This window comes from Aplysia californica, unplaced genomic scaffold (assembly GCF_000002075.1).
Source record: "Aplysia californica isolate F4 #8 unplaced genomic scaffold, AplCal3.0 scaffold00583, whole genome shotgun sequence".
Taxonomy (NCBI): Eukaryota; Metazoa; Mollusca; class Gastropoda; order Aplysiida; family Aplysiidae; genus Aplysia; species Aplysia californica.
Genome location: NW_004797853.1, coordinates 364,608 through 388,685, shown reverse-complemented (window position 1 = coordinate 388,685; position 24,078 = coordinate 364,608). Strand labels below are relative to the sequence as shown.

At 40.1% G+C, this 24,078-nt stretch overlaps 1 protein-coding gene across 1 annotated transcript in view; it reads left to right on the top strand.

Annotated features, from left to right (window-relative positions):
- LOC101861155 (hypoxia up-regulated protein 1) overlaps positions 1–17,962 on the top strand; it is a gene marked incomplete in the record, with an annotated part of 46,406 nt that extends 28,444 nt beyond the window's left edge. The window contains 9 exon segments of the mRNA XM_035972120.1: positions 1,335–1,442; positions 5,870–6,058; positions 6,320–6,477; positions 7,328–7,538; positions 8,599–8,820; positions 9,225–9,359; positions 9,684–9,786; positions 11,587–11,805; positions 16,466–17,962. Of these exon segments, the coding sequence (XP_035828013.1) occupies positions 1,335–1,442; positions 5,870–6,058; positions 6,320–6,477; positions 7,328–7,538; positions 8,599–8,820; positions 9,225–9,359; positions 9,684–9,786; positions 11,587–11,805; positions 16,466–16,545 (1,425 nt within the window).
- Positions 17,963–24,078: the final 6,116 nt, after the last annotated feature.

Here is a 24,078-nt window from a genome sequence, read left to right as displayed (position 1 = left end):
GTTTAATGTAAAATAGTGAAGTGGTCCTGTGGTCTCCAAGTCTCTTCTTCATCTTATTCTAGTGCTACAGTTTCTTGGATCTGCATTCTTGATTTTGCTGCTTCAATACTATGACCTGAATGTGTTGGAGTATGGATCTAGCTCATGCCACACATTGTCGTGAATCAGATTTGCTGCTTCCGTATTGTGCAATGTATTTCAGTGAACTGCACTGGTGGTCCCCATGTCTCTTCTTTGTCTGATTCTAGTGCTACAGTTTCCTGTCTTTTGTTGTGACTATGTTGGCTGTCCTCATAATTATCTCTTTCAGTTTTGTTTGTTGGATCTCATCTGTCTCTATTATTGCTTGTGTGGTTCTTTTGCTTTTTTCCCCTATTGTTTAGTGCAAGCTCTGGCTGTTTCTTTTTCTTGATTCTGATGTCCTTATTTGGTCCTTGTGCTGTTTGTTTGTCCGTGTTCTCTCACTCACCGTGATATGTCACTCCAACAAACAATTTGGTGCAGGTGGTTGGAGGGCACCACTGGTAGGTCCTACTTCTCTACTTTCCCTCTGTTGTTCCTGTCTGTCTGTCTTACCTTTTCCCAGCACTAAATGACCATTAATGTGTCAATGTGCTCCTCTTCGTTCAAACAAACATTTTGGCCTTAGGTTGCATACTGGTGTGATCTGTTCCTTTCGCTTTTTTTCTATAATTTTAGTCTGTCCATTGGGAATGTGCTGACTCTGTAGAAAGTAGGACTCAGCATGGTATAGTGTTCGTTTAGTGCCGAAACTAGCAGAAAAGTACCTACTCAACCTTCTTGAGAAACTTATAATGAGGTTGTAGAAAAGGATTTACAGATATGCTTGATGTTTGAACTGGTTTTTCTTTTTTTTTTTCATCCTTCCCTCCAAAGTTCAGTTCAGTTTCAATTTGGTAAGAATTGCGTTTTACAGAGCTCACAAGCTCCTAAGGTCATGACAAATGAGCGAGTGGGACCCAAGTCTTTCAATTTTTTTGTTATTTTCTAGCACAATTTGGTTGGCTTTTCTTTCAAATGTCGGAATAGTTGAAGTATCTAAAAATACTACGTAGTAGAAATTATGTTTTAAAATCCTCAGGTTTTTTGGTTGTTTTTTTACCTTCTGCATTTTCATTTAATATTGATTTTTCCTCAATTTCTTGATTTGTATGTTGTTGATTTTTTTTTTGTTGGGTTTTGGTTGTTTTTGTTGTTGTTGTTGTTGTTTTTTTTTTTTTTGTGGGTTGTTTTGAGCAGATTTGAACTTCAATAGGTGTTGGATTTTTTTCTTGTTTTCTTATTGCTATTGCTGATGTTGTTGTTGCATGTAGCCGGCCGGTGAAGCGGACGATAAGGAGAGTGCAGGAGATGCTGGCTCAGAAGGGCAGGATAAGGGAGAGCAGACCGGGGCTAAGGAAGAGGAGAAGAAGGATGCAAAGGTGCATGGTCACTGTCTGTCTGTGTGTGTGTGTGTGTGTGTGTGTTTGTATGTACGTTTTGTTGTGTGGGTGTGTGTGTGTGTGTTTGTATGTACGTTTTGTTGTGTGTGTGTGTGTGTGTGTGTGTGTGTGTGTTTTGTCATTTGTGTGTGTGTGTTTGTGGGTGCATGTTTATTTGTTTATGTCAAAAATACATGATATTTTCATGTGTGTTTGTGAGAGAGAGTGACCATTCTTTACTTGTGCGTGTGAGTTGATATAGATGTGTGCTTGCTTATCGTCTATTGTGTGTTTATGTCCATGTGAGTGCTGATTTTGTGGGGGCTGGCTTTTTATTTTTCTCTGTATGTATGTATTAATGTGTTTGTGTTTTTGTGTGTGTGTGTGTGTGTGTGTTGTTTTTTTTTTTTATAGTAGAGGGTTTTACGGCGCTCGCAACTGCATAAGGTCATGTGAGCGCCAAGGGGTGGATGTCAACAGAGAAGTGTTTACAAGGAATCAGACTTAGACTGCTCACCTCTCTAGCTTCAACAGCACAAGGTCTGCTTTGACTATCAAGGCACCCCAAAATAGCAGGTCACAAGAGAGTGACAAACATACAAAAGAAGTAGAGGAAAATGACAATAGTAAGGATCAGGAAAGAAAAAGCAGCACTTCCCTGTTGTAGATCAGGCACAATTATGAGCATGACATGAGTCAGCCCCTTTGCAATTCTACTGTACTTAAACAAGAAATGTCCCCCTTTGGGATTGGCCTTAAGACACTACAGTCAGTGGCACTACCCCAGTGTGTGTGTGTGTGTGTGTGTGTGTGTGTGTGTGTGTGTGTGTGTGTATGTATATATATGTGTGGGTGTGTGTATGTATAAATATGTGTATGGATATGTGTGTGGGGATATGGGTGCAGGTGGGTGGTTGGTGGGTGCTCTGGTGGGGTTTGCTCCTTCTTTCCAATAAAACTACTATCGTCTTTATCTCTCCTCCTTCTTTTTTATGTTTGTTACTCTCTTGTAACACCTCTATCTAATCTTTTGTATGTATATGACCTTATTGCGTTGCAAGTGCTGTAAAACTCTCACTAAAACTAAAACTAAAGCATAAGTGCATGTACGTGTGTGTGTGTGTGTGTGTGTGTGCGCACGCGCATGCGTGCGTGCGTGCGTGCGTGCGTGCGTGCGTGCGTGCGTGCACATGGGACCGACTGTGTATGTATATCTGTTTTCTCGTACGAAAGCTGGTCCTTTTGTTCCTGTGTACTCCGGGGAGCCTCGCCATATTATGTTTGTACATGTTTATATGTAAATTATGTGTGCGTGCATAAATGTGTAAGTGTTTGTGATTGGTGTATCTGTCTTTGTGCTTTGGGAAACCTTAGCCCACTTGCGTCCTTAGAATGACCTGGTTCTAACTGAATGACACAGTTTTGAGAAAATAGAATTAAAAAAATTCACACTCTTAGTTGTTAAAATGTTTTACATGTTATTTGTTAAGCATTAAATGGGAAACTCAAAAATACAAGTCAGATTTTTTGGAGCCTTTGGTACAATGTGCAGGGCGTCTGTGTCAGTAATGTGTAGTGTGTAACTAAATTTTTTGCAAAAAAATGCCTTCCTAATGGCGCGAAGTAGTAAAAAAGTGAAATGCGCACTGCTCTCCTGGTCTTATCTCTCGCTCGATTTAAATTTTTACTCATAGAAGCATGAATTAAGAATTTTATTTTTTATTATTATTTTTATTCCTTTTCTTATTTTAGAATTTCCTGAAATGTTTTCGTTTAGTCCAACTCTTTTCCAACTTTGGATGCAGCATTGTTTTTTTAGTTCCTTCGGTGTCCTTGCTTCAACTTTTTGGTATCTGTAGATGTTGGTTTGCTAGCTAGAATTTAGCGCTTGTCGACCATTTCAGTATATGCATGTCAGTGGAATCTTTACAAGCTGAATAAATCGGAGAAATAATTTGGTGGGGTATTTGGGAATAAAAAAGCTAGGTTTCAAGAGAGATGCCTGGTTGGTTGGAGGGCCCCACTGGTAGGTCCCACTTCTTTATTTTCCCTCTACTGTTTCTGTCTATCTGTCTTACTTTTCCCCAGCACTACGATTATTGTGTTGATGTGCTTCTCTCTACTCAAACAAACAAACAAACAAACAAACTTACAAACAAACGAGAGAGATGCTAATACAACAAAACAAACAAACAAACAAGAGAGATGCTAATACAACAAAACAAACAAACAAGAGAGATGCTAATACAACAATAAATGAAGTTGAGGAATAGTTGCGTGCTAGGTGACACTGTCTGGAGAAATGAGCTCAGATTTATCATTTTCTTGAGCAGATTATAGATGACAGTTCTGAGTGGGTGGTTGGTGGGTGCTCTGTTGTGGTTTGCTCCTTCTTTCCTATCTTACATCTTCTATCATTTTTATGTTTCCTCCTTTTTTTTGTTTTTTACTCTCTTGTAACACATATAATCTTCGGCACTTATTTGACCATTATTGTGCAGCAAGTGCTATAAAACTCTTACTAAAACTTAAAAAGAATTCGGAGGGTTCATCCTTGTCGGTTCATGGGAGACAATTTTGCCGGAATTTTGACATGTTGTATCTGTCTCGAGAGACACCTTCTATACCTTTTCTTGTCAAGTGTTCTTGTAGTTTTAAGGCTAACAGTTAAACAGTTTGCCGTTTTTTGGGTGCACTTTTGCAATCCCTTTTTCCTGCACACGCACAAGTTATTTTTGACTAATTTTTGTTTTTTATTGCACTTGTTTTTACCATTTTTGTTTGTTCAGACTGAGATTGGTACGAAGTTGAAGGATGCTTTTTAACTTAAAAGCAATCGTTGCAACTCTTGTCAGTGAAACAGCCTTTTCTCTCTCTTTCTTCTTTCTTTGTTTTTTGTTTTTGTTCTCTTTTTACAGATTGTTTCATGAACATGAATTTCTGGTAAAATGTCATCTTGATACCATACTGCAGACTAGTACACTTCTTTTTCTTTAATATAATTTTTTTTTTTTCTTTGCTGTCACAATGGGGGGAGATGTGCCTGCTTTCAATTGAACAAAAGATAAGAATAGACACCTCAAAGGGAGGTGGAGGAAATGCCCCTTCGCCCAACTGTGTCTGCTCTTAGTTTTGCATTTATGATAAGTCTACTACTCTTTTTCTGCCGTCTTTTCTTTCTGTTTTTTCTTACTTTACAAATAAATGTGCGACTTTGGAATGGAACCATGTCAACGTCATTTTAATGTTGATGGTCCAGTGTAGCGTAGGAGTTAGCAAACAGGCCCCAATAACCTCTTGGCAAGAATATAAAGCACATGGACGTTTATGTTCAGAGGATCGTGTGATATTTTGTGACATATGTGGTCTGTCAGCTTTCCTGTTCTTTTTCTCTTTTGTAGGTCCTCAGGTATAAAAGAAAAGAAGGGGGGGGTTGCTAGTGGTGAGCCTTACTTCTTTTCTTTCACTCTGTTGTTTCTGTCGGTCGGTCTTACTCTTCCCCTGTGTGTTAGGACAGTTATTATGATGATGTGCTTCTCTTTACAAAAAAAAAAAAAAGAAGAAAATCAAAGAATGACTGTCACTTATAATAAAATCAGAACTGCTCTGATGAAATGCCCTTAAATTTTCTGGACGCAATGGTATCAACGTTAGTGGGGCTAGTTAGACATGAAATTGTAGCAGATTGTATTTCAAACCCTTTCCAGATTATTTAGGAAATTAACCCCAAAAAAAAAGGTTTTTCACCTCGTTTTATTGGAGATAGTTGTTATTCATAATTCTTTGGAGTCGAGTGGGTGGGTAGGGGACTGGTGGAGGCTCTGACGTGGTTTGCTCCTTCTTACCTGTCAAACATCTACTATCGTCCTTATCTGTCCCCTTTCTTTTTTTTTGTGTGTGTTTGCTACCCTCTAATCTTTGGCATTTATTTGACCTAATGGTGTTGCAAGTGCTGTAAAACTTTCTTAGAAAAGAGAAAAAAGTGGGTGAGAGGGTGTCACTGATGGGTTCTGCGTCTGTAATATCCCTCTATTTGTCTTGTCTTCTTCCAACAGTTATCAAACACTGTGGTCTCTATGTGTTTCTTTTCAGCTTGGATGTTAAGAGGTCAGTGGCGTCAGTGGCCTTGTGGTTAGGCTTCCAGACTTTGAATCATGAGATTGGGAGTTCGGGGGTTTGAGCTGAGTTGTGTCCCTGGGAAAGTCACTTTACTCGAATTTCCCTTTGGCTAGGTCCTTTCGGAGAGGGACATTAAACTCGGAGGTCCTGCCTCTTTAAATAGCCGAAGTGTTGATAAGGTTGTTTAACCTAGACCATTTCATCATTTTTAAAAATTGTGTCAATGGATGCCTAAAATTCAGTAGTCATATCTCCCTTGCAGCTCTGTGTAACTTGGAACTCAATTTTCATTTTCTTGTGAATTTCAGGAGGAACAGGGAGAAGGTGAGAGTGATGGGGAGCAGAAAGACGACAAAGAGAAACCTGCGAAAGAGGAGGAAGCACCGAAGGAGGGAGGAGAGGAGACTGGGGAGAAAGCGGAGAAGTCAGGAGAGGGAGAAAAGGCTGGGGAGGAAGGAGCTAAGGAGTCTGACAAGAAAGAGAAATCTGAAAAGAAGGTATTGTATATTTTCTTCCTTTAACATTCTCGCTCTCTCTTTCTCTCTCCGACTGTTTTTCTCTCTATCTTTGCCCTGTTACTTGTCCTAGTGCTCACCTATGAAAGCAGTTAGTTGAGAGGTACTAGTGTGAGGTCCTTCTGTTTTTGCACCTCTAATCTTATTCACTTATAAATATGACCTATTTGTGTTGCAAGTGCTATGAAACTTTTACAAAATACCCCCACCAAAATCAAAACTCGAGCTATCCTCTGTTTTCAGGCCAACAGCTCTGAGAAAGGCTCCGAAGGTGAGGCTAAGGAGACGGAGGAGAAAAAGCCGCCCAAGGTGGTGAGCATCAAAGAGGAGATCAAGGCCGAAGTAGAGGCTCTGGACCTCAAGGACATTTCCACTGACCAGCTCAAAGCTGCCAAGAAAAGGTGACAGAAACAAACGGCGATGAGATTTGTGTTCTGGGGTGGGGGATTCTGTGGATGTTTCATCAGTCAGAGTCAGGGTTTAAAGAATTATTCAAACTAGACTGCCATAAGCTGACAAAACGCCTTTTTTCATTTTTGGCGCCAGTGTTTTTATTTGCTAAATCGAAAGCTTTTTATTGTATAGAGATGATTGTCTAGGACAGGTGGTCATTAGAGCAGTTTTGACTGTATACATTGTCCCACTATTGATGTTTAGGTGAAAAACTTTTTTCTTCTTGGGGATCTATGTTAGGATTAATTTTTCTGCATATGAGGCTTCACGAATAAGAAATACTGAAACCAAGAGAGAAGCCCACACGCTGCGCCTATCTGTAAGTGGAAGCAGAGACTTTAAATGTTTAAATGTTCAAAATTTGGTAAACATTTCTCTGCTAGAATTGGTTTGATTGGCCTCTGCAGAAACCACAAGTCATGGTAACTTTTAATACTGAAAATTCGTCTATTTCTCTGGAGAAATATTCTTCTCTACGGATGTATTGGTCATCGGCAGACATTGACGGACGAGCTGTTATTATGTAAGGCCGTTGGGGAGAAATTAGGGAAACATTTTGTATCCCCATGATAAGCAATGTTTTTTTTTTGTACTTAAGAATAAAACTGTTGTACAGTGATCTTTTGGGAGTTTGCACTTATTACTTTCTGTGAAGTTATGATTTATTTTTGATATTGCTGAAGCTGGTGTGGCACTGGTGTGGTCTATTTTTGTTGCAAGCGTTGTAAAACTCCCATGAAAGCTAAAACTCAACTTTGTTGTGCTCTCTCTCTCTCTCTCTCTCTCTCTCTCTCTCAGGTTGTCGGACCTGCGGGCGGCGGACAAGGCTAAGGTGGAGCTGGAGAAAGCCCAGAACGAGCTGGAGGCGTTCATCTTTGACTTCCAGGACAAGCTAAGCCAGGGCCCGCACGAGAAGTGCACCACGGAGGAGGAGCGGGAGAAGCTGAACAAGATGTTCAGCGAGGCCTCCGACTGGCTCTATGAGCAGCCGGACGATGCCAAGAAGTCTGTGAGTGTCTTTTTCTCAAAGGATGGAGCAGACTCCATTAAGTAGGACGGATAAGGACGGTAGATACTTGACAGGAAAGAAGGCACAAACCACGTCAGAGCACTGTCCAACCACCAACTGGTGTTATTAGACTATTGAAATATTAGAGGCAGTGGAAATGGTTTCCCATGCGTTTTTTGTACAAGACAGCCGTGTTGGGGCCCTAGCCACTGGTACTCTGGGGGCGTGCAAAATTTCCTGTAGGCCTAGCCAGCGGTACACCGGTGAGCTAGACCCTCTCCCCAGCACAGCCTGTCTGGGACAAAACGCACATGAAAAACCGTTTCCACTGCCTCCAATATTTCAATAGTATAATGACACCTGTTGATAGTTGGCTTGTGCTCTGGTGGTTCTTTCCTATCAAACGTCTGTCGTCCTTATCTCTCCTCCTTCTTTTTTGTGTTTGTTATTCTCTATAACACCTCTAATCTCTGGCATTTATATGGCCTAATTGTGTTGCAAGTGTTGTAAAACTCTTAATAAAACGTATAATGACACTATCCAAGATGAAAATCTTGTGTTAAATGACGCTTCACTTTTACACCTCAAAAATGGTTGGATAAATTCAGCTGTTATCACGAATCAATGACTTATGTGTTTGTGGTTGACAGATGCTCTTGTGAGGTTTGCTCATTCTTTCCTATCGAACATCCATCCTCCTGATCTCTCCTTTTTTTGTGTTTGTTACTTTCTGTTATGTTGTTATAGATCCAGATTCTTTCTGTAACACCTCTAAATATAATCTTTAGCACTTATATTACATAATTGTATTGCAAGTGCAGTAGAACTCTTACTTGTGGGTTGTTGGCGGGTGTTCTGGTGTGGTTTCTCCTTCTTTCCTATCAAACATCTATCGTCTGTATCTCTCCTCCTTTTTTGTGTTTGTTACTCTCTTGTAATGCCTCTAATCTTCGCCACTTATATGACCTTGTTGCGTTGCAAGTGCCGTAAAACACGTACTAAAAAGAACTCCTTACTTAAACTAAGACCGAACTGACTTCTATGTTTGCTCCGCTTCCAGGAGTACACCAACAAGCTCAAGTCGCTGCGGGAGGCCACCAAGGACGTGAGCGTGCGCGTCTACGAGATGGAGGAGCGGCCCAAGGCCCTGGAGGCGCTGCGCTCGGCCCTCAACCAGACGGGCCTGTTCATGGCCACGGTGAAGAACATCTCGGACGAGGAGGACCCCATCTTCACCCAGGTGGAGCTGGATACCCTGGAGAAGCTCATCAATGACACCACGGTGAGGAAGGGCTTGGTGGTGGTGAGGTTTGGAAGTAAAAGTACTTTTAGCTTATCGGCTCAAAATTTTGATGTCCAGGAAAAGATACTAGAAGTCTAATGGATTTTCCATAGAGCTATCTAGCAAACTTACAATAAAAGACCAACAAGCCATCACTTTTATTTGGATTTTTTGGGGGGTTTTCCTTTCTGGTTCTCGCTTTTTATTAATGGATGGTTGGCGGGTGCTCTGGTGTGGTTTGCTCCTTCTTTCCTATCAAACACCTGTTGTCCTGATCTCTCCTTCTTTTTTATGTTTGTTATCTCTAACTTTTGATACTTATATGATCTTATAGTGTTGCAAGTGCCTTAAAACTCGTACTAAAACTAAAATTGCATTTTATCGACCTGCTCTCCTTCCCTCAGAAATGGCGGGATGAAAATGTGGCCGAGCAAAAGAAGTTGGCGCTGCACCAGATGCCATCCCTGATCACAGAGGACATTGCCCAGAAGATCGCGGCCCTGGACAGAGAAATGCGCTACCTCATCAACAAAGCCAAAGTTAGTATATAGCAATAGTAAATTTAGTAGTACCTTCACCTTGCTCTTATTAATATGTGTTGTTTTTTTCTCCATGAAGTGTCTTATCTATTTTATGTTGTTATTATTGATCCAGATATATTTTATCGTTAGAATAGGTTTGTACGTATTTGTGTGCTTATGGGAAAGGAACGAGAGAGTCTGAGATGGCTTACTCACATCAGTTTTGTTTTTTAATATTTTGTTCTCTTTTTTTTCTTTTTTGGGGGGTAATTTTTTGCTGTAAAGTATTTTGAGCTCACACGGAGTGGACATGTTGTATATGAATCAATGCTATTATTTCAGAATTTCAAGCCTAAAGCTAAACCAAAAGAAGAGAAGAAGAAGGCGAGCAATGAGACAAAGACGGAGAACACAACCACAACGGAGAGTCCGGAGCCCTCACAAGGTTTGTTTGAGCAGATGGGGCTGGTCAAATGGATTGACTAGGTGTTTTACGGCACTGAGGAAAATATGGCTCTTTCAAATCTAATGTAGGAAATTTTTTGTCGCAACACCTTTGTTGATGTTTATTTAGGACATAGTTCTGAGGGTAGGTCTTCAGAACGTGGTACAGATGATACTGCAAGACGTTGCATTGATGGTCTCCACACTGTGGTGTCAGATGTCCATTTACTGTTAGATGAGCTGATAGTTCGCTATCGTAGAATTACGAAGTTCTATCTTCTCAGTACCCAGTTTTGATAAATTTGACGTCTAAAATTTTGAGTGTCACAACATATCATGCTTTTTTGGAGGGAAGTTCTTTGAATATCTTGAATATCTGCGAATAACCTTAAGATTTTGATAGAGCACATAGTTGGTTTCTGACCTCATGGTCGCAGTAACTCAAAACAGCTAAAAATGTTGATGATACTTTGTAATTCTAAGGCAGGGAGTTGGGAAAAGTAGCTTTCCAGAGGATCAAAAGTTCTATCTGATCAAACTCCTAACCTTTTAATTGCAAGTCCCAACACCCTCACTGCTTGTCTAGGAACAACATGCCCCATGGTTCTCTTTTTAGCAGATGATTACTGTTAGATCTAATGGGGTTTTGCACAATGTAGTTCTTAAATATTTCTTTGCTTCAAAATGAGATTATTTGTGTCACGACGCGGTGGAATCAGGTCGTCAATTTTTGGGCATATGGAGTTATTGGTATCGCCTTACAGCTTGTTTAATTGTCTTGCATTTGGTGAAAAAAAATACTCATCTATCATGAATAGAAGTCGAGATATTTGCGATTGAAGGAGGTGGGGGTCGCTTGGTTTAAGAAGTAAATTAACCGAGAAAATGGCCTCCAAAGTTTGGCAACTTCCAAAGCTTGAGAGTCCTTAGAAACTGCAAATTCAGATTTTTTTGGCTTTAAAAATACCATTTTTTTGGTGAAATCCCCGCTGAAATGTGTTTTTAAATGGACCTTAACATTTTGCCATCACAAGGCTCATACAGATCTAGTAAAAACCATTGCCATCAAAGGCAAATGTATTTTTGGCAAAATCCAAAGAAACTGAGTGGGAAACATCGCCAATCGGCGAGATGTGACGGAAAAGTGTTAAAAGTGTTGAGTCAAAAAACAAAAATTTAATTAAAATTGCCAAATGGACAGAAAAATGCCAATTTTTCCGATTTCATTATTTTGACGAGCGCCTGATTTCACCAAGATGCCTCCCTTTTAATTTTAGTGTGCAGAGCGTGAAAATGAAGACATTTGCGCATTTGCATGAGCAAATGGTCGTGGGAAGTTTCCAAAAGCTTTGCCCACTGGAAAGTCACGACTGGCCCTTCAGAAAAATCTCATGCTCTGGGCCCCATGCCTTTATGATGAGCCTTTTGTGGAAAAATATTGTTGAGATGATCATCTTTGTTACCTTCATTGTTGACTTCTCGAAGATAAAAAAAAATGAAAAAAATTGGAGACTAGAATTTTGAAATTTATAATACTGAAAAAGTTTGTTTTGCCGCTGAGTGCTTTGTCAGGAACAAAAAAAATTATTATTTATTAATTATTTATTCATTTAATGTATTGATACTATAAATATTTATTTTTTTATTATTTATTTATTAATATTAATATATTAATATTATATCTTAAAAAAATAAATAAAATTAATGTATTAATCTTTGTTAACTTCATTACCATTGTCCATCAACATCATCCCTTTTCTTTCATTTTATCTGCAACGCTTATTTGTTGGGCTTTCACCAAAAGAGGCTCCCCCGACTGAAGAGCCGGAGGCGAAACCGGACGATGCAGCCGGCAGCGACACCCCAGCGGCAGACTCTCAGGAGAAGGCAGAGGCGCCCACCACCCCTGAAACGCCGACGTCTGACGACAGCGGAGAGCGTACCAGCTCGGGTAAGAGGCGGCCCAAATCCAAGCGCAAGAGCTCACAGGCAGAGAGTCAAGAGGAGGTGTTGGAGCTAGGTGATTCCTTCCCTCCTCTTTTTGTAGATCAGAGATGGGTGGGTGGGTGCTGGTCAGGATTTTTAACGCCTTTCATGCCGTTTTTAACGAGAAAGTCTTGGTCTTTATTCGTAAACAAATTTAGCCATCAGCCAAATGGAGGAAACCTAAGAAAATCGCCATCTGTTGTGTATTGGTTAGGTGATTTGCCATTACGTGCAGAAAACCTGAGTTCGATTCCCTTTCAGGGAGAATTTTTATAGAGTATCTCGGCCTTTCTGTTAGGACATTGTATCCCTCTCAGCCAGGATTGGCCTTGACAGGCATGGTTGAAGCCTGCCCCTAGAAGGATCTAAGTTGTGTTGATTGAGGTGTAAAACGCGAACCCTCCCCCCCCCAAACTATTGAAAAATACCACTATAGCCTTAATAATTTCGCAGGATAATAGTTGTAAACGTTTTTCTGCTGTCCTGTGAAGTTTCATGGCTTTGCCTTGGAAAGTAAGTGACAGATGGTTATACCACAAAAATACAGTTGGGCTATTTCTTCCAGTTACATTGTAAAGACTTCTCTGCTGACATCCACCCCTTGGCGCTCATATGACCATTATGCAGTTGCGAGCGCCATAAAACCTCTGCTAAAACTTAAAACATTCCAGTTCCATGGTTTGAACCCAACGCCATCGATGTATGTCTGATCTTTGGAGAGGTCTAAAACCCCAAAGAAAAGTTGCTCATTCCTGTTTCTTTGCCTTGAATGTGTGAACCTGAAGCCTAGCCACCCTTTTGAGTTGGATGGCTTTTAAAAAATTGGAGCCATCGTCTTAGAGTGAGATATACTAATTAAACTCTCTTAAAATATGAGAGATTTTCCAAAAAGAATGTGATCCAAAAGTAAAAAAACCAAACATAATAAATACGGGCGCAAACAGTTGGATGGAATCTTGTGCTGTCTGAAAGCACTTACACATAGAAATTGTTGGGGTGAGATGAGATTTCTTAATGGCCTTAATAAGCCATGAAGCAAATGCATAAGCTACGAAGTGGACCTTAAGTTGGGTTGTGTGGGAAATCAAAATTTTTCATAGGTCACTTTTGACTTGTCTCAGTCTTATTGGAGAGATAGATGGTTTAATTAGAGGTCCTGTCTGGTGGTATGAAAAGGAATGCTATAAACCCACATAATCTTGAATTGTACATAGTGTGTGGGTACCTGGTTGTGCTGAGCATTCCTTGTGTAGCGAGTGTTTTCTGTGACTGATTCATAACCATGAGGCATTCCTTTGTGGCAGCTTACAGACATCACCCCAGAAACCTAGACCGCGACTTGTGATCCCCACCCCTCACCTGTTTCTCTCCATTCTTCTCTGTCTGTGTATGTATATACATTTTATTTTACCCCATCCTTTTTTCTATGGCTACTTTCTTCCTTTCTCATCCCCTGGTAGTTCTGTTCTGCAACGTTTTTGTCATGCATTTTTGTGGTTTTTGTTGTGTTCCTTTGTATAACCTGTGTGGTTGGCCTTGTGAGGAATGTGTTCAGACGCAGGTACCAGGGATGGGAACTGTGGGAAACAAATTGATGGCTGGGTGCTAGACTCTGACGACAAACATCTTTATTTATTTATAATGCAATAATTTAGTGGCTAAGATCCTGCATGTCTGGTCTTAATTTACAAACTGAAATAAAAATTAATTGGCTGTGTCACTACACAATAGTGTATTACCATATGACTGGGGAACTCATCACAGATGGAAAGCTATAAATGTTGAACAGGTTGTTGTTGTTGTTGTTATCGATCCAGCAACATCTGGGCTCTCGCCCTTCTGTCCAATGCCATGTAGTGATAAGTGCAGGTTTGTTGCAGTTGCTGTAATGTTCCATAGAGTGTGTTGTCAAAGTTAGGTCTCGGAGGGAGAAGTGTAGCTCTGATGTCATTTAGGACTGTACAGTGGAAAAGATGATGTTCCACTTTCTCATATGCATAGTCACTCAAAGGACTCATTGGGGGAAGTGTTGAACAGGTTAAAGGGAGGAGAAATGGGATGGATGTAGATCATGAGCCTCTCGGTTGGACAAGTGAAAGTTGCATGCCTGGTGCCGTTAGTTGTGGGTGGTCATAAAGGTTAACCAGTCTTTGCTGGAGTTCCCATCCCTGAGAAGTTTGTGTTAGTGTGTGTGTGTCTCTGTCTGACGTTCACCGGTGGCTGTAGTCAAAGTCTGGTTGTTCTTGGTGAATGACTTGTGATAACTTGTAACGACTTGCTTTCTCCTGGCTGTAATGTGCATGCGGATGTATTTGGGCTGTAAGATGTACTATGTGTATAAATTAATAGCTTTGTTTCACCCAGTTTCTGTTTTTAGTGTAATGTGCAAAGCCTTTTCTATCGTCTGTGGTAGTGACTGGATTAACAAGCATCTTGTTCATTAGCCCTTTTCAGTTTGAGCCCTGACCTCCTGAGGCTACCATGCCCCTCTACCTGAGCTCCAGAATGATATATTACTAACATGCTGATGATCCTCTGAATCACACTCCGTATCCCACAGGGGATAGTCCTTGTCGTTACCACCATCTATTTCAGAAAGATGTTCAAAAGGATCAGTAAACCAATGACATGCTGTGTAGTGAACGCGATTTTCTCTCTGCGTTTTATCCCAGACAGGCCGGGCAGGGGATAGGGTCTCACTCATTGGTGTACTGATGGCTTGGCATACAGGCAATTTTACAGGCCACCAGTGTTCCAGTAGCTAGGTCGCAAAGGGTTAACTGTAATGAGTTGGTCTGTTAATTTGGGACGTATGCAGTATTGCAGTAATACTGTTGGTTCTGTGTAAAACAGTATAGTAAAATTTTTTTTAAAAAAGATACTTTTGTTTTTGGTGGAAAGAGAATACGTCTGTGAGAGTGGGAAGGGAGCAGAACTCCCGGTATCAATTTGAGTTATGGAATACAGTCCAGCATGCACATAGCAAATATACGTATATAGCGAATTGATTTTCAAGTCTTAATTTTTTCTTTCCATATGTATTTCTTTGTTATTTAAACGCATACATATCATAGAGAAATTGGTATATATAAAGAAAAGAGTTCTAAGTCCCGCTGATTTGGCTGTGTGCTTGCTAAACTGTGCTTTCTTTTCCTTCTGAGGGACATTCCTATGGAAGTGGGTAGTTTGTTGACACCTGGTTTTTCTTCAGTTCTTCCGTTACCTTGTTTTGTTTTTGGTTATTTTCTGCCTCGACTCTCGGTAAATTGTAAACCGCACCAGGTCAGCCTCGCTGCTTTTGTGTCTCTGGTCTCATTTATATGTTTTCTATGCCAGCGCATTCACAACGTGGGTTTAGACAAGAACTTTGAGTTTGTGTGATAGGGATAGTTGGCAGGTGTTCTAGTGTATTTTGCTCCTTCTTTCCCATCAAACATCTATTGTCCTGATCTCTCCTTCTTTTTTTGTGTTTGTTACTCTCTTGTAACACCTCTAATCTTCCTCACTTATATGATCTTATTGTGTTGCAAGTGCCGTAAAACACTTACTAAAACAATAAAACAAACCTTGTATGATACTGCATGTTACAAAATGAATATATGCATCTTACTTAACCTTTATAAGTCCCAATGTTGTTTTTTTTCATTCAAGGCATGCTCTGCAAACCGATAATAGAAATTCATTGACATCTGTAGTGTATTGGTTAGGTGCTTTGGTTGTGCACACGGAAGAAAGGAAGACTTGAGTAAGGTACTTGTGTTGGGAGAATTTTTATTGAGCATCTCGGTCTTTCTGCCTCGTTGTATTGAATGGGTTGGCTCTGACAGGCAGGCACGAAACTTGCCAACTGATCGATCTAGGGTCTAATTTATATCAATGGGGACATAAAATGCAATAACACTTACATTAAATGAAAAGCTGAGGGTGAACGTTGATGTGGTCTGCTCCTCTTTCCATTCAGTCCTCATTTGAACAAATGTTTCTGTTATGTGGGTAGCTGTGGTGTGTTTGGTTGATTTGCTTGACCAACAGGCAGAAAGGTGGGTGGTTAGCAGGTGCTCTGGTGTGGTTTGCTTCTTCTTTCCTCCTATCAAACATCTATCGTCCTGATCTCTCCTCCTTCTTTTATGTGTTTGTTACTCTCTTGTAACGCCCCTAATCTTCGGATCTTATAAGACCTTATTGTGTTGCAAGTGCCTTAAAACTCCTACTAAAACTAAACAGGCAGAAAGGTGGGTGTTGGCTTTGAATGGGTTTCATGTTTAGCTCATCCTTCCTGGAATGCTTGTCCCCTTGGCTGGATGTCTCGATGGGTTCCCAAATGGCACTCCCTTGAAATAGACCAAAATTGTGTCGAGCAGGGCCTTAAACCTGTGGTTGGTTGGCAGGTGCTTTGTTGCCGTTTGTTCCTCTTCTATCATACATCTATTGTCCTTATCTCTCTTTCTTTTCTGTGTTTGTTACTCTCGTGTAATATCTCTTAATCTTTGGCGCTTATGCTTATATAAGCATTTTGTTTTGCACATGTCGTACACCTCTGACTAAAACTAAAACAAGTACTGTAAAACACTTATTAATTAAACTAAAGCAAGCACTGTAAAAAAAAAAATGGACCTAAATTGTGTTGAGCAGGGTGGTAAACATGCTTTTTTATCTTTTTTGTAAATTTGTTTTGTTTTGTTTGCCCTCTACAGACGCTGCAGCGGGGGACGCGGAGACCTCGACAGAGAAAGAGGCGAAGACAGATAAAGACACAGATCACGTGGAGTTATAACACTGGCCCCCCACTCTAGATGGTGTGTTCTGTCAGTTCTGTACATTTGCTCGTGAGACCTCATTGATGGGAAAAAAAAATATTGCTGAGATGATCATCTTTGTCATCATCATCACATAATTGTCGTCCATCATCACCGTCATCATTTCCATTCATCTCTTCCTCGCCTCAGACCGGGTCATCTTGTCGGTGATGTCTGGAGCAAAATGGTTAAGTTTGAAAGAGCCCTTTTTTTCTCTACAGGTGGGAGGGACAGAAAATACTCTGCTTAGTTCTAGCTTCGTCTTTTTGGTTTCGTGAATTGTTGGTGGGTGCTCTGAAGTGGCTTGCTCCTCCTTCTTTCTTATCAAACACATGTCGTCGGTATCTCTTCTTCTTTTCCTTGTATGTTACTTTCTGGTAACACATCTAATTTCTGATACTCGCACGTTTTTTTGTATTGCAAGTGCTGTAAAAGTCTTACGAAATTTAAATCTAACACCACTGATTCTTAAATACATTTTTTAAATCTTCAAGTTCTTACTGTACAATGGATTAGATTGAAGAAATTGAATAGAATCCAAGAGCTGTTTTAGCGTGTTAAGTTTTGCCCTGAGAAGGTAAAAGTGCGTCTTCTCATGCTGGAGAGGGCATCTGTGGTGTAGTGGTTAGCTGCTTTGCTGTTAGATTGAGAGGACCTGATTCGATTTTTGTGCCGCGAGAATTTTTGTCGAGTATTAAGGTTGTTTTGCTGGGGTGATATATCCCTCTCTCAGAACAGGTTTAACCCTAGCAAGCAAGGTCAAAGCTTGCTTCCTGAATGATCTAAATTGTGTCGATAGGAGCGTTATAATACCTACAGTTTAAACATTAAAATAGGCGGGGAGCTCATTGTTGAAAAATTTAAGTTTTTATGTCAGTGAGAACTTTTTCTTTTAGTTGTCTTGGACTTTGCTACCGTGATCCTGACATGTTCATAATGAGTTTTCTACCTTCAGCAAGACGTTCTGAAACTTGAGTTATTTTGGGATTCTCTGTATTGCCTATTCACGCTCTTGACTCAGCTCTTTTATCGGAAATGTCATGCCTCTTGAAGAAACTTTTAAGTATCTACAGGGGCATTTGACGCGTACCATGTTATTTATTATACAATCCCTCCCTCACTCTGCCTGTCTCGCTTCTTCTGTTTCTGTCACTCTCTCCATCTCTTCCGATAATTCGAACCAACTTGCTCACAAGTAAACAATCTCATCAAGCTGTTTAGTTTTAGTGTCAGATTGTTTACCGAAAGTCTTTTTTTTATTTGTCTGTGTATATGTGTTAATTTTTCACCCGACAACTTGGAAGTTACCAGCAACCTCCACAAAAGTGACAAGTTGTGGTGAATGTGTGCACATCACAGCAAATGGGTTGAATAAATATTTATCGATTGTCATGAGTGAAGTAGGGTTATTTTACCGAAGCATCTGGCCTTAAAGGGGTTGGTCAGGTGGGGTTTAGGTTCCTCTTATTAAAGGGGGTCTTTTGCCATATCATTGTCTGACAAGAAGTCAATAAAGGGGATGATAGTATTAAGATTGTTGTCAATGAAATGGATATTTTGCGATATTATCTGCTTACCATGTAGGGGTTGATTGTTGTATCATCTGACATTGAAGGGGATGATAGTGTTGAGATTATTGTCAATGAAAAAGGTATTTTACCTAATCTTTTGTCTACGAAGGGGATGATGGTGAATAGGTTTTTATATCAATGAAATGGGCGTTTTGCCCTGTCCTGCGATCATGTGTTGTTTGCTTTACGAGTATCTTTAGCCCTATCCGTGCGTCGTGTTTTACTATCGTATCCATACGACCGTGGGAACTCTGTGCCACCACTTTCCAAAGAGGAAATTTACTTTTTAATCCGATCCGTACGCTTTGCACAACCGTCTGTCAAAATGATTTTTTGAGAAATACTGAAATTTTCAAAGAGATCTTCGTACTAGAAGTATTCTAAAACGTGAAGAATACAACCGCGGGGGTACACAATGACCCCAGAGCGTATGGATAGGGTTAAGGTGAGCTGTTTGTCGTATTGTTCAACTGTGGGGAGGTGTCGTTGTGTGCAGTGTTTGGCTGTACTGTCGCGTCATCTGACCGTGGCGGTGTATTTGACAGGGTTCAGCGTGTGTAAGACTTTGCTAGAACGAAAAAAACAAGGATGTTTGTTGGTGTGGCGATGTCACTTCGAGGCAGGAATATGGGGCAAAGCCCGGATGTTGAATTGTTTTGGTTTTGTATGTGTATTTTTGCTGATGTGTTCTTGTAATCCCAGATGTGTATATGCACAATGTGAGGAGAACTATGATGAGTATTCAAGCATTTATTTAAGTCGTGCGCATCTGAAGGGTACAGATCTCATACTTCTTTGCTGTCCCTCTCTTGTTTATGTCTGTTTGTTTTGCTTTTTCTCAACGACCATTATTGTGTCAGCCTGCATTTGTTGCGCAAATAACAAATTGAGTATAAAAAAACAACAACACTTGATAGGCCTTTGATCAAAAGACATTTTTTCCCCCCAAAAGCCTTTTGTTCTTACCAAAATGTTGAAGAGAAAATGGTGGTTTGAATTGTTCTGCTGTGTATGATTTTAACTGGTGGTGAAAAACTGTTCTTAAGCAATTTTTGCCTTAACGTCTGTTGACCCCTCCAAGTTCTGCGAGGCTGTGTGTGTTGACTATTCGCAACCTCAGAATTACAAAGTTCTATCTGACCTATTTGGCCATTTTGAGTTACCTCGCCCATGGGGTCAGAGCCCAAATGTTGTATCTGCTCTATCAAAATCATGAGATTCTTCAGAGTCATCAAAATATTCAAAGAATATTAGAAAAAGCTTGACATAATGGGAAACTCAAAATCTTTGATGTCAAATTTCTCAAAGTGGGTGGTTTGCGGGTGCTCCGGTGCAGTTTGCTCCGTCTTACCTATTAAACTACTATCGTCTTTATATCTCCTCCTTCTTTTTTATGTTTGTTACTCTCTTGTAACACCTCTAATCTTCGGGCACTTATATGGCCTTATTGTGTTGCAAGTGACCTAAAACGTTTACTAAAACTAAACTAAATTTCTCAAAAACTAGGTGCTGAGCAGATAGAACTTTGTAATTCTGAGGTAGCACTATGGTTCTATGGTGAACCTTCATACCTGAACCTACCACTGACTGAGATAGAAGCGTTAAAAGTTTTTGGAATGATCAAGATACCTACATGTTACTGATCCGTTTGTATTGATTGATGTAAATTCTCAGACTTGACCCTGTTGCATTCCTCGAAGACAAGTATTTGAGAGAGTTCTGGATAATGTGTTGAGTCGAGTTGCATTGGGGAAAAGCTGGAGGCCTGAATGTAGTGTCTGATGTTGTTGTTGCTAGAGATGCCTGCGGTAGTAAATGATTGATAGCGGGTCGTTGGCGAGTGCTCTGGTGTGGTTTGCCTCTTCTTTCCTATCAAACATCTGTCGGCCTTCTTTTCTTTGTATGTTACTCTTCAGTAATATCTCTTATCTTCGGCATTTATATGACCTAAGTGTGTTGCAAGTGCCGTAAAACTCTTACTAAAGCTAAAAAAAACGTCTCGCTCATATGACCTTATGCAGTTGCGAGCGCCGTAAAACCCTCTACTATAACTAACTAAAGCTAAAAAGCAGACACCTACGGTAAATGATTAATGGATTGGGTACTTTATCAGGCATGGGCTGTCAGGGTACGTTCTTGTTGCACAGATTTAGGATGTCGCCTCGATCTAGCAAGATTTGTTTTGTAGGCATAGAGACGTGTAGATGGGAGGAAAGAAAGAAATATCGACATTTCCCAGGTCCTAAGGGACAAATACTGTGTAAAGCCGGGTTTGATTCTTGTGTGGAGTTTTGTTGACACTCGTCCTCGCTAATTTCACTTTTCACTAAGTGTACTTTCACTGGGCTGTGAGATTTTCCCCATTTTTTAAATGCCTTCACTTTCCGGGAATTTTGTGTAATTCATGTAATAAGAGATATCATGATATGGATTGGATAATACATATACGGTGTATACCGCAGACTGTCGCCACAGTGCGCCACCTTGTTTCACAAGCTAGGATTAACATATCTTGCTCAAGAGCACATCCCAGTCACCCCTCATTTCCATACCCCTTCGTCGTCATCGACATTGTTTGACTGATGTCATTTGTGAGTCGGAGGTCACTGACTTGTTGGCCACTGGAGCCCTGTGTTGTAGAAACAGTTAATTCTTCTGTGAGTTTGTCATCACGGGAAGAGTTGATGTTTTGCTGTGGCACGCAGGAGACCCTGAGTTTGAGTCATGTGTTGGGGAGAATGTTTATTGAGTATCTCGGTCTTTCTGCTGGGGTGTTGTATCCCTGTGGTCAACCTGCGCTGAATTGGCCCATTAACAATCTAATTTGTGTCAGTGAGGGTGTAAAAACACCTAAATTTAAAGCAAAAAATTCAACAGTTGATGTAAAAATCCTCTGGTCTGACATGATCCAGGGACAATGATTGTTGCAATGCTGTATCCTTTCTGTTTTACGTCTTATTCTTGAAGGAAAAGGATTTGGTGAGGCAACCTTATGAAATTATTGAAATTGATTGAAACACTTTGGTTTGATAACATATACCTGTAGTACTAGTGAAGTGTGGGACTTGCTCACTCCCTCCCCTGGTGTGGAATGTGCAACTGTTGTATGGGTAACAAAACGCCTTTTTCATTTTGGCGTCAAAATGTTTGATTTGATAAATCGAAAGTATGATCAGTTACCCTATTTGTGTGAAAAAATCAAAGTGAAACTGTGACTAGTTTTTGAATAAATTAGAATTCAAATTTTGGAACGACTCTATTTTTCAATGGTTACGCTGACAAAAAACCCTCTTTTTCTCAAAACTGCTGTGAAGGGGAAAAAAAGGCATTTTGTCAGCTTATGGCAGAACTGTTGTATAGGCAAGAAGTTTGCAGAATGTTTTCTATCAGATGGAATCAATGATGTACCACCCTCACTTTCTCATGATCCGTGCCCTGGAGTGAGTGATGTGTAGTTGCTTTGGGAGTAGACCTTTGTGATGGCAAACTTTTCCTTTGTTTAGTTTCTGTGATTTTTCTCTACTTGGACTAACGTTTTCATTTTTATTTATGGTTGTTTTTTTGTTTCCTCTCCATTCTAGAATTTAGCTGAATGTTGTTACCTTTTGCGACCTCATGCCCCCCCTCCCCCCCAGGGAAGATTGAGAATGTTTTCAGGTTCTGTGTCATAAGATGGAAAATTTATTTCCTTTTACTTCACCATTTTTTTTCTTCTCGCATGTGATGCAGTTTACTGAGACAAGTTTTGTTTTTTGTTTTGTTTTGGGTTTATTCGGCATTATTAATTTCTTCTTGTTGTTTGTTGCAAAAGGAAGTGAAAGAAAGATACTGTGTCTGCAGATGGACACAGCTTCTGTAGAATATTGACCTGCTGTTTTTGTACAATATACGATGTTGAAAGTTTCTCTAATTATTGTTGTTACTGTTGCTGTTGTTGGCCATGGAACCTGATGTTGGAATAAAAGAAGTGTGGCCATTGTCTCAGTCCATTTTACAGTGGTGTACGTAAGAGATGAGAGTGCAAGTCAGGGTGTTGGCTATCTTCTGTTCCTGCCTGACTTGACTTGTTAGTCTGCTGTTTTTTGTTGTTGTTTTGTTTTGTTTTGTTTGTACTCTTTTGTTTTGGTTGAGAATATTATGTCGATATGTTTATTTATTTGCTGAAGATTGGTGAGAGAATTTTCTGATGGTCTTTTGTACATGGTGTATGTGCTTGTTGAGTGCAAGTTGGGTTCCATTAATTTGTTCTCAGTGTTTTTGAAACTTGTCATTTTTGCTTTATGCTGGTGTAATGACGAAACGATTACTGCATTCGATGAAAAGTTTTAAAAAAAGAAACTGTTTTGTCTGTTTGGTATTGTTGTATGATTATGTTTCTGCTGGGGGTGGTTGGCGGGTGCTCTCGTGTAGTTTGCTTTTACTTCTATCGTCATTATTTCTCCTCTTTCTTTTTTGTGTTTGTTACTCTCATATAACACCTCTTATCTTCGGCACTTATAATTATGACTTAGTTGTGTTGCAAGTGCCATAAAACTTTACTAAAACTAAAACGTGGAGAACGAGAGTGGGTGGTTGGAGGGCGCCACGGGTAGGTCCTACTTCTTTATTTCCTTCTGTTGTTTCTGTCTGTCTTACTTCCCCCCCCAGCACTAAATGACCATTATTGTGTCAATGTGCTTCTCCTTACTCAAACAAGCACACAAAAGAGGAGGAGGAGTTTGGATGAAAAGAAGAAGAGGGAATTGGTGGATGTAGAGAAAATGAGAAGGAGATGGAGGGAGAGCTGAGTGGAAACTAAATGAAGAGGAGATGGAGGAGGGGAATTTGATGGAAAGAAGAGGAAGGGAAGAGGAGACGGAGGGGATTTTGGTGGAAAGAAGAGGAGATGGACGGGGGATTTTGGTGGAAAGAAGAGGAAGTGAAGATGGAAGGGAGGTTGGTGGAAAGAAGATGGAAGGGAGGTCGGTGGAAAGAAGAGGAAGTGAAGATGGAAGGGAGGTCGGTGGAAAGAAGAGGAAGAGGAGATGGAAGGGAGGTTGGTGGAAAGAAGAGGAAGAGGAGATGGAAGGGAGGTTGGTGGAAAGAAGAGGAAGAGGAGATGGAAGTGAGGTCGGTGGAAAGAAGAGAAAGAGGAGATGGAAGGGAGGTCGGTGGAAAGAAGAGGAAGAGGAGATGGAGGACTAATGGCTTTGAAAAAAAAAAAGATTAGGGGGTGAGGAAGGAGAGAAACGATGAGTCATGCGTTTGTTATTTCTCACCATTTCAACCAAACAAAACGTATGAATTGACAAAGGAAGAGAAGGTTCATCTGTTGCATAGTGTTTAATCTTGGCTGCTTCAGATAGATCTATACATAGTTATAGATTTCCGCATAGAATTGGAGACATTGTGAAAATATAGGTATATGAGAGATTTTGTTCTTGAGAACTGATGTCTACAAGTACAAGGCCAACATTTTGATGTAACTATTCATTTGTTACAATTAGAGACAGTTTCTAAAAAAATAATAGCTGTCTACTTGGCGTTAACATAGCACGTAATGATATAGGCCTACTGTGAAATGGTGAAGTTTTATTAACGCCCCTATCAACACTATTACTATTAGTATTAGTGTCAGGTTATTTAAGAGAATGCTATACTGTGGTTTACTAGGGTAGCAAATGATGAAAAACTGTGGTTTACTTAGCAAGAAAATAGTGACATACTGTGATACAAAGGTAGCAAAGAGTAGGCTACATAATAAAATCCTGTCATACTAAATTAGCAAGTGATGGTTTCCTGTGATATTGAGATAGCAGATAGTGGTACGTCGTTCTTGTAAGAAAAATTCACCCCAGGGTATGGAATTTATTTCCATTCCAGAATGAAAATTTTTATCCGAGTTATGCCATACCAACTTTATGACCAAGACGTTGGTACGGGTTTTATTATTATTATTAT